This window comes from Anarhichas minor, unplaced genomic scaffold (assembly GCF_050575085.1).
Source record: "Anarhichas minor isolate MPS153535 unplaced genomic scaffold, ASM5057508v1 ptg000054l, whole genome shotgun sequence".
Taxonomy (NCBI): domain Eukaryota; kingdom Metazoa; phylum Chordata; class Actinopteri; order Perciformes; family Anarhichadidae; genus Anarhichas; species Anarhichas minor.
In genome coordinates this window covers 3,328,757-3,339,646 of record NW_027466500.1, presented here as the reverse complement: position 1 = coordinate 3,339,646, position 10,890 = coordinate 3,328,757, and the positions used below count along the sequence as shown (strand labels likewise).

At 42.2% G+C, this 10,890-nt stretch overlaps 1 protein-coding gene across 1 annotated transcript; it reads left to right on the top strand.

The window, feature by feature from the left end:
- Positions 1-10,010, top strand: LOC142931795 (transmembrane protein 26-like). Its single transcript, XM_076075893.1, has 6 exons — positions 1-248; positions 1,271-1,367; positions 1,559-1,648; positions 2,514-2,704; positions 2,929-3,008; positions 8,649-10,010. The coding sequence occupies exons 1-6, from the start codon at positions 67-69 to the stop codon at positions 8,936-8,938; spliced, it is 930 nt and encodes a 309-aa protein (XP_075932008.1). The 5' UTR covers positions 1-66; the 3' UTR covers positions 8,939-10,010.
- Positions 10,011-10,890: the final 880 nt, after the last annotated feature.

Here is a 10,890-nt window from a genome sequence, read left to right as displayed (position 1 = left end):
TCTTAACTTTTCAGGAATAACGGGGACATCTGCGGTGCACGATACTGACCTTCAACCAGCAGCAAGATGTGCAAGTTTATATGTGCGATTATACCCAGAGCGTTATTTATCCTCGCCTCTCTGCTCAGCATCGGCTTGGTGAAACGCATTGAGGGCGATCTCTACTGGCTCCTCACTATCCTCTTTCTGCCGCTTCTCGTTGAAATGATAATAACCCTTAAGATTCGAAAGGGACAAGATTATAAATGGTAAGACGAGCAGCATGCATGTAAGTGATTGTAAATTATATAGCTTTCATGCTGAGGGTGCAACTTTACTGGATCATATGATTTTTTGTTTTGTGTAAAACTAATCTTAACAACCTGGTTTGAAGGTATTTTCTATGCTGAATATATTTAGAGTATAATGCATGACTATTTTAAGCTTTTGTCATCTTCCCCATTTTTATCCCTTCCCCCACAGCCCTAAATTCTCTGCATCCTGCTTGCCCCCCTGCTGCTATTGTTTAACCGGTCCTGGGATGGTGACGATGGGGTGGTCCCCCTTAACATCCCCAAACATCCTCCATGTTTACATTTCATCTGTAGATATTATAGTTGTTGTTGTTGATTCAATGACAGCAGATATTTTTATTTAACACACAATAATAATTAAAAACAGTGCAATCGGCTACAGTATGTAAGATTGTATAAGAGAAGCATCCACCCATTTATTTCCTTTCTCATGCTCAGAGATGTCCAAAACATGCGTTTTGTTATCCTGTTTAACTATTAAGCCTTACAAGAAGCAAAAATGTATCATGTGCTATAACTTGATGTATATAAACTGAAAGCAAAGTGATAATATAATACAATTGTAGGGCTGCAGCTAATTATTATTGTCATTATCAATTCATCTCAATTTATTGTTCTGTTTATAGAATGTATCAGAAAATTAAAAAAACCTAAGAACACATCTTCAAACGTCAACAGTTTAAAACCCAAAATATATTGTATTTAACTTAATATAAGACATACGAAATCAGCAAATCTTCATATTTCAAAGCAAGATCGGGCATATTTTGCTTGGAAAATGGTTAAATAATTAGTCAGTTGACTAATTGAATACTCGTTTCAGACCTAAACAATTGTAATATTTATAACCATGCTTTAACACTTTATAAATCTCTGGTGTGTGACTTTTTAACACAAAATTGAGGTTTGATTTCCATCTTTTTCCCCATGCGTCTTTATGAAGTTGTGTTGATGAAGGTCTTTTGTTTGTCTTGCAGGTTTTCTCCTCCTATCTTTCTGTTTCTCATCAGTATTATTCCCTCCATTTGGATCCTGGAGCTCCACCACCATCAGGATGAAGCCGGCGACCCTCAGGTACGCCACGCCAGAAAAAAATAAAAAAAATCAGTTCTTATGCTTTCTAAACATGTAATCTAATGACAGATGTTGGTGGGTGTTGCTACAGTTTTATTCATAATCTACATTTGCTTTTCAGTTTTTCATTTTTAACTGGGGGGAAAGTACAAACACTCTGTCTGTAAAAAGCATCTTTCAACGGTTTTCAGTGTAAAAAGCTTGACTCCTGGAAGAATTTGGGTAAGGTGATCCCTCTGAACGAGACCCTGGGAAACCTCACCTACCAGAGCTACGTGGAGGTAAGAGTGGCAGACTGAAAGATTCATAGAACATCACTTGCCTCGTATAGGCTAGAACATACTCTATACTCTAAGAACTTTTTTTTGATGATGTATTTCTTGCAGACTGGATTATGCACAATATGGCTAATGAAACTAACCAAGAGCTCCTGAAGTAGTTCAGGTTTCTCAAGAAATTGCTTACTCGCTCATGTTGAACTATTACTTCATCGTGGAAATCTTTCCAATCTTCTTTAGAATGTTGCTGATTGTTCTGATAAAGAGCAGGGTGCTTGAAACGTCACTCATAATGACACACTGAGCTTCCTATTTGCAGACTTTCATGACTCAGAAAAAAAAAATCCTTATCCCTCTTTTGCAGTCTGCGGCACTGGATTCAGCAAGGCAATTATGTAAAGTAGCAAGACTTGAGCAAGAGCCTGAAAATCTCTGTGGACAATAATCGTAAGAGGGGAGCATTAAAAATATCTTCTATGAATAACAGATAGACCACCACCACACCCTGTAGCCCTGGACAATTAGAAAGCCTGAGGACACACCTCATAAAGCTGTCTGAATGCCTCAGCTCTTTACTGTGTTTCAATTAGAAAAACAAAGTCCACATTGTGCAACATAATGGAGTTATTCAAGCAAAATTCTGAGGCTATATTCTATATTATTCTCTATTTTCACAATTAATTCATGCTACTGATAAGTATTGGCTTCTTTTTTTATATTTTAGCTATAACAGGGTTATACATCTAAAAGTCTACAATAATATCTGACAGAAACTGGCAGCATCACATGAGCTGAGAGCCAGCTTCATATTGAAGGATGCAAACATGTTTCTGACAGAGAAATAACTCTCAATCTCTTTTCCTTCCAGGTGTTATCAACTGTCTGTTCCAACGAATGGACCCTGGCTCTTCATCAGATCTTGCTCCTCCTCCTCATCGTGGGGAAGTGGCTCCTCCCGCTGGGAGTCACGCGTGAGGAGCTCTCGCAGATTCTCCTAATTTTTGTTGGCACTGCAGCAGACATCCTCGAATTTAACAGTGAGACGCTGTCAGATGTCAAGTGGGTGGCTAATCATGCATTGCATATAAGTATGTTCACACACACATATATAAACAATAGACACAGAGGTAGGGAACTTAAGCACTTTTAAAGCAAGCTTACATAATCTGTTGCCAAATCATGACATTACATCAATGCATTAACTAGTAAAAGCAGCTTCCCATTGACATGTATTGAAACTATAGGGACTGACTTTGACTGTATTTTCTATGTGTCTTTTCCAGAGAGGACAATCATCAGCTGGTCTACATCGTCTTAGCTGTATGGACTTGGAGCATGCTGCAGTTCCCCCTACATGTGTCTGGTCAGTGTGTGTTTGTGTCTTAAACAAATAACTTTGCTGCTTATTAAGCAGTTATTAAATCACTAACAGGAAGAGTGTATCTGAGGAGTTTATATAAATATTGACAGTCTTCAGGAGGAAATCCAGTCTCACACGTCTATTACATAAATAGCTTTGGACCGACAAAGTCTCCAGATCTGAACTTATGATAAGAGGAATCAGCCATTATCAGGCACGGCCCAACGAGCAGATGTCTTTCGGCAACTTACTACACTGAGCAGAGAAAAGGATGTAAACCTGCCTTCTCAAATCTGAGGGAACAAATGATTACGTTTCATGAAAGACAGAAAGATAGATAGATAGTTACTTTATTTATTTTGCTACAGCAGCATTTATGGTACAGGTAAAGCATCCGCCATTGTTGTCGACGTGTACGTTCCTCCATCAGCTGACGCAGAGACAGCAGTGGACACCATCCAGAAACGTTCCTTCACACACACATGGCCGGGATTGCACCACCTCTCGTTCACATACATTGCAATCCCACCACCTCTCTTCTGAGAAAGAACATTATAGCGTTACTTTGTTATAGGAAAGGACAACCTCAGTAATGATCTCAATTATTCATAACCCAACATTAAACAATTTACAAATGGATGTTGAGGTTCTTTTTAGTGATACTTTCATGTATAGCTTTACCGTCATAATGCATTTCGAGCACTCAGAGCTTGAATGCAAAGTTGTCTGTTGTGTTCACAAAGGAAGCTGCTTTTCCTTCAGTTTGTGTTTGTGTCCACTCACATGGGTGTGTCTTTTTGTTAGTTAGTGCAGTCATGTCCAGTATGTTTGCATGCCATGTAAACACAAAGTGTTGACAGACAGATGCAACATGTTCATCAGGGATGGAAGGAGTATTAGAATATTGTACTAAAGTTACTTTAATGAAATTTACTGAAGGAAAGGTATATTGTGTAACTATGTATTCAAAGGGATTGAAATGAACCAGAAAAGAGGAAAATGTTCAATATAATAAATATATAAACACCATGACAGGAGCAACAAGCATTATCAAGCTACATAAATTAAATAAACTGACTTTTCTTCTAGAATTCTAGAATTAACAGTAAAATAAACTAAAGAGCATCAAAACAACCGTGATGCTAAATTGGGCCAGGGGCGTGAAGTGCGGAAGGGGGGCCATCCCTTCCTACCTCCTACGTCCTGCATGCTTGCTCGGACCACAACCATCTTCAAACTCGTTATTCATTTTGATCTCAACTAAACACCTGTAAAGTTTAGAGAATGCATCTTGCACGGTTGTGACTCTAGCTCGTGACAAAATCTGTCCACAGACATAAACACATGGCAAAGTACTCAAAACCGCTTCTGTGATAGTTCCGCTATGTTGTCTCCACAACCACGTTCTGCCATGATGACAAAAACACAGCAGAAAGTCACCTGCAGGATCCACCTTAAGCATTATAACATTTCGCATATTTGCTCGATCATGCAGCATGCACCTGGTCACTCGACATTGTGGGCGTGTTTGATTTTGGTCACTGAGGGCGCCGCTGGTGTTTGATTGAATTTTTTGTACTAGCAGATGTCTTTCGGCAACTTACTACGCTGAGCAGATAAAAGGATGTAAACCCGTCTTCTCAAATCTGAGGGAACAAAGGATGGTGTTTCATTAAAGACAGATAGAAAGAACATTATAACGTGATTAGAAACCGCGTTACTTTGTTCTTGGAAAGGACAACCCCAGTAATGATCTCAATTATTCATAACCCAAACATTAAATATCTTACAAATGGATGTTGAGGTTCTTCATAGAGATACTTTAATATATAGCTTTACCATCATAATGCATTTAGAGCACTCAGAGCTTGACTGCAAAGTTTTCTGTTGTGTTCTCAAAGGAAGCTGCTTTTATTTCTGTGTGTTCAGTTTGTGTTTGTGTCCGCTCACATGGGGGCCTCTTGGTGAGTTCTTGGAAGATCTCGACACATTAGTCTTGCACTTCCATGATGATGGCTCCGCACTCATCCTGCTCGGAGACTTTAACATCCAGACTGATAAATTAGAACCGCTTCTTTCCTTCCTCTCCTCCTTTGACCTTTTCCACTCCTCTTCTCCTCCTACCCACAAGGCCGGCAACCAGCTGGATCTTATCTTCACTAGACACTGTTCTACTGCTAACCTCTCCGTCACTCCCCTCCAGCTCTCTGACCACTTTTTCATGTCTTACTCCCTCTCCCTCTCCTCTCCCCCCGTACTTCCACCACCTACCCACATGGTTTCTACCCGTAGTCATCTCAGCTCCCTCTCCCCGGCTGATCTTTCCTCTTCTGTTACCTCTGCTCTCCCTGACCCTGAATCCTTCTCTCTCCTATCCCCTGATATTGCTACTGATCTTCTCCTCTCCACCCTTTCCTCTTCTTTGGACAACCTCTGTCCCTTCACCTCCAGGCCTGCACAGCCAACCCCACCTGCCCCATGGCTGTCGGACTCAGTGCATACTGACAGACGGAGCCTAAGAGAGGCTGAGCGTAAATGGAGAAAAGGCAAACTCCCGGGGGACCTTCTTAACTTCCAAGCTCTTCTTTCCACTTTTTCCACTGCTCTTTCTACTGCTAAAGCTGCTTTCTTTCGCTCCAAAATCCTAACCTCTGCTTCCAATCCTAAAAAACTCTTTGAAACTTTCTCTTCACTCCTCCAACCCCCTCCCCCTCCTCCTACTTCCTCCCTTCTCCCTGACGATTTCGCCAACTTCTTTGACAAGAAGGTAAACGATATCAGATCCTCCTTCTCTCAGCCCCCCTGTCCACCCTCTCCCTGTCCACCCTCTCCCTCTCTACCATTTCCAGCTCTTCCCCCACCACATCTCTCCCTCCCCTCTCCATGCCCTATCTTACCCTATCTTGCTCCCCTCTCCCCTAACGAGGTCCTCAACCTTGTTACATCTAACTGCCCCACCACGCGCTCCCTTGACCCGATCCCATCCCCTCTTCTTCAGTCTATTGCGACTGAACTCCTTCCTTTCCTCACCCACCTCCTCAACACATCTCTTGTTTCAGGATGCTTTCCCACGGCTTTCAAGACTGCTAGAGCCACCCCCCTTCTGAAAAAACCATCACTTGACCCCTCCGATGTCAAGAACTTCAGACCGGTTTCTCTTCTACCCTTTCTTTCCAAAACACTTGAACGTGCTGTCTTTACTCAACTATCCTCCTATCTCCACCAAAACAACCTCTTGGACCCCCACCATTCCGGGTTCAAAGTGGGTCACTCGACTGAGACAGCCCTCCTTGCGGTGACGGAGTCGCTTCACGCAGCGAGAGCTAACTCTCTCTCCTCTGTCCTGATTCTCCTGGACCTGTCTGCGGCGTTTGACACTGTTAACCACCAGATCCTCCTATCCACCCTCGAGGGGATGGGCATCTCAGGCTCTGCACTCTCCCTGTTTGCATCCTACCTGACAGGTCGATCCTACCAGGTGACATGGAGGGGGGCCATGTCGGAACCACGCATGCTGACTACGGGGGTTCCGCAAGGCTCAGTCCTGGGCCCCCTTCTCTTCTCGCTCTACACAACATCTCTGGGTTCTGTTATTCGCTCGCATGACTTCTCTTACCATTGTTATGCTGATGACACCCAGCTGGTCTTGTCATTTCCCCCCGGGGACACTCAAGTGGAGGCACGCATCGCTGTGTGCTTGGCTGACATCTCGAAGTGGATGGCGACATACCACCTCAAGCTCAACCTGGACAAAACCGAGCTACTGTTCCTCCCGGGGAAGGGTTGCCCGCACCGAGACCTGTCCATCACCATTGATGATACCGTAGTGACGCCAACTCGGACTGCGAGAAACCTGGGTGTGACCCTGGACGACCAACTGTCGTTCTCAGCAAACATGGCATCGGTTACACGCTCCTGCAGATTCCTGCTCTACAACATCAGGAGGATTCGCCCCTTCCTCACTGATGAGACGGCACAGGTGCTAATCCAGGCTCTTGTCATCTCCCGCCTGGACTACTGCAACTCACTACTTGCCGGAGCCCCGGCGTCGGCCATCAGACCTCTGGAGCTTGTACAGAATGCTGCAGCTCGCCTGGTGTTCAATCACCCCAATTTTCCCACACAACTTGCCTTCTCCGTTCTCTACACTGGCTACCTGTAAGAGCCCGCATCCAGTTTAAGACTCTGGTGCTAGCCTACAGGGCAGTGAAAGGAACAGCTCCTTCTTATCTCCAGGCCATGGTCAAGCCCTACACCCCCGCCCGACCACTTCGCTCTGCTACCTCGGGGCGACTGGTTGCCCCGTCGCTCAGAGGTCCCTGCGGCCGATCGACCCGGTCGCGGCTGTTTTCTGTCCTGGCCCCTCAGTGGTGGAATGAATGACTCTAACGTCAGGACGGCAGAGTCGCTGCCCATCTTTCGGCGCAGGCTGAAAACTCACCTCTTCAAGAAGGCCTACCCTGAGCCTTCCGCTTAGCACTTCCTTAGCATCTATTGTAGTCATACTAGCTTATTGCACTTATCGTTTTCATATTAGTTTGTGGCACTTATTGCATTCGTTTGTTTCTGCACTGTACTTTGGCTCTGGTTTATGCTCTTAGATGCTTGTTTGAGGAAAGGACATGCACTTATTACTTCTGGTGACTAGTTGTTCTCTCGAAAACCGATGTTGAATACACTTATTGTAAGTCGCTTTGGATAAAAGCTTCTGCTAAATGACTGTAATGTAATGTAATGTAATGTAATGTGTGTCTTTTTGTTAGTTAGTGCAGTCATGTCCAGTATGTTTGCATGCCGTGTAAACACAAAGTGTCGACGGACGGATGCAACATGTTCATCAGGGATGTAAGGAGTACTAACATATTGTACTAAAGTTAATGAAATCTACTGAAGGAAAAGTAAAAGTATTGTGTAAAAATATTATCCTTCCTACCCCCTACGTCCTGAATGGTTGCTCGGACCACACCCATCTTCGAAGTTTAGAGTATGCATCGGTTGTGACTCTATCTCTTGACAAAATCTATCCACAGACATTAACACATGGCAAAGTACTCAAAACCGCTTCTGTGATAGTTCCTTTGTCTCCACAACCACATGCAGCATGCACCTGGTCACTCGACATTGTGGGCGTGTTTGATTTTGGTCACTTAGTGTGCTTGCTGGCGTTTGATTAAATTGTTGTTAATGTTTTGTACTATTCACTAACCGCTAACCAATTCGCATCCCCACTCGGCCAGTGAGCTCAAACTACAACATGTATCATTTCCAGAGAGTGAAATCTGTTGAGCTCTTATCACTTTTTTATGGGGCTTTTGTACTCTATAATGGCTGCAACTTGATAGAACTAAGCAGGCTACAATACTTGAAATAACAAATAAACAAAAAAGTAGAAGTATTGAAAAAACGACATTATCAAGAGTAAATGTAATTTGTTACTCCAGTCCCACCCCTGATGGCTATACCATAATTAATTAATTAATTAAAAGTAAATTTTTGACTTTGGAAACAGCAGTTGAGAATAGTGAGGTTCATTTAGTAGCAGGTTAAATCAGGTTAAACCAACTAAACAATGAAATCGATACAACAGACTGTTACTTTGACTCTGAGGTCCTGTTTTTTGTTTGTCTCCCCATTTTTTAAAAGTGGTGAAATCCAATCCAGACAGTGAGGGTGAGCAGGAGGCCAGCGAGGTGTCCCTCTTGTCTAAGTACAGCACGGACATCTGGAGCATCGTGGAGGCCTTGTTTATCCAAGACGGGCCTTTCCTGGTGGTCAGGCTCACCGTCATGACCTACTTCAACGTCTTCCACCAAATGCTGGTGTTCTTCACCGTTAAGAACTTCCTGGTGATCATACTGAACTTGTACAGGTTGGTTGGTATATGTCAGGAATGGCGGAGAGCCGGCCGGGGCAGCGCCGTCCCATGTGTTTGACGAGTCATATCATGAGGTAATCAAGGAGATGTTGCACTTACAATTGTTCAGTTACTTCAGACTGGTAATAACTGCAATTGGAGCAGGAAGAGAAGGAAATGCTTGCTTTCTGTTTCCTTCTCACAATGTACTTAACTCTCTGGGATCATGGTGTTGTGAATAATTAATGCTGTTGTGAGCAGAACACTGTGAACAACCATTTTCTTACACTTGCAAAAGGATAAAGTTGCCAAGTTGTCATTACGCCCTTGATTGCTCAGCATCTGACTTCACAGCTCATACTTAACCTCAGTGACATTTCAGTCCCTCTGTACCAAACCTCGGTCAACTCAGTTAAAACACCACCATGTATTCAGTGCCTAAATGTGACTGTGTACATGAGCATGCTGGGATAAAACCTGTTTTTAGTTGTGTATAAAAAGGCCTTATTATTATTATTATATTATTATTATAGGCCAATAGCACAAATTTGCCTCAGGGGGCTTTACAATCTGTACAGCATACGACACCCTCTATCCTTTACGACCCTCGGAGTTTGATAAAGCCACCTTATCAGCACTGGATAAGGAAGCCCATGAATTTTGTTATTTTTTGACATTTGAATGGGGATATTATTTTTAACTTGTGTTATTTTGTTCCTCTTGGATAATCACCCTTTTTAAAGAAAAAAAAAAAAGCAGAGACATGTTATTCACAAGTCAAAAAGTCATCAAATTTATGACCTCAAATGTATTCTATCCTTACTGTTACTGTTGGTTTGCTTTGACTGAGGGTTGTATCTCTGTGACATGCAAGAAACTGCAATACCCCTAAAAATAAAGAGACTGAAGGCACTTAAGATTGCACTCAGGTGATCAACTCAGTTTGAGTTGTATTTGCTTCTTGCTCTTTAAAGCTATTCTTTACTGTATGCTTTATAATGCCAAAGAATCAGTATTATAACTCCCTGGTTGATATAAACACAACCTCAACTCAAAATGTGTATTTTGACTCATATCATGGTTTTTGTCAAGTTATCTTTTGTATTTTTTTGTCCCTGAGATAGTATAATATCCAATGTCGTCATGCAGTTATTTTTACCATGTTATAGTGATTATATGTTAATGTATTGTCCTGACACAGCACAAATAAAACAATCTAAACCATTATCAGTTGTCTTATATTTATTTCTCATTATTTAAAAAATATGTCCTTAGAATATTGCTTTTACACAAGCAGTGGTAATCAACACTTTATGAATAAGTCTTCTGTGGCACGTCCTGTATTATTTTACAGTAGCATTTATTCATTTAACCAGTGTTGTTGCTTATGTAAACAGACAAAAACACAAATACATACTCATTCTCTAATCTCCTCTCTCAAAGAATAAATGATGTGAGCATAAAACAAGAGTTCACCTCACAGTAGCTACTCTCAATATTCAAATGAAAATCCGTTCTGTTGATAGTATTGTCTACATCCACAAACACAGACTACTGTCTCCTCACGGTGGACATCAGAGTATTAACACCCACATTTTTTCTTTAGTCGCTGACAGACTCTGTGGGCTCATACAGTTTTTGTTTCAGCCTGCTGTCAAAGTGTCATGAGAGTTGTTCTGTTATTCACCGTTATGAAGCGCGATAGATTGACTCCAGATGTTTACCAGTCTGCCAAAAGAGTTTCCCTCATTTGGTGTTTTGATGGTGGCAGAGTGTGAAAACAGCAAAATCTCCCTCAGGTGTTCAAGTGGAACAAGGTATGGTGACTGAAGGCCACAGCACTTTATTCACATCATTTTAACGCTGAGTGGTTTTGTCCTGTTTGGAAACATCTGCATGTGTTAAGTTTCTCCACTCTTTTATCATGAAATAAGATTAACTTTATCGATCCTGTGCAATCAATACAAATGAAGCATGAACAAAATAAAAGCCACTAACCACTATGTACTCCAACATAAATACAACCGTTGC

Bases quoted from the DNA above. Each gene is read 5' to 3' on its own strand.
- LOC142931795 (XM_076075893.1), top strand. From the start codon at position 67: ATGTGCAAGTTTATATGTGCGATTATACCCAGAGCGTTATTTATCCTC. The intron at 2,705-2,928 runs GTGGGTGGCTAA...TGTCTTTTCCAG, and splicing joins GAGACGCTGTCAGATGTCAA to AGAGGACAATCATCAGCTGG. The intron at 3,009-8,648 runs GTCAGTGTGTGT...ATTTTTTAAAAG, and splicing joins GTTCCCCCTACATGTGTCTG to TGGTGAAATCCAATCCAGAC.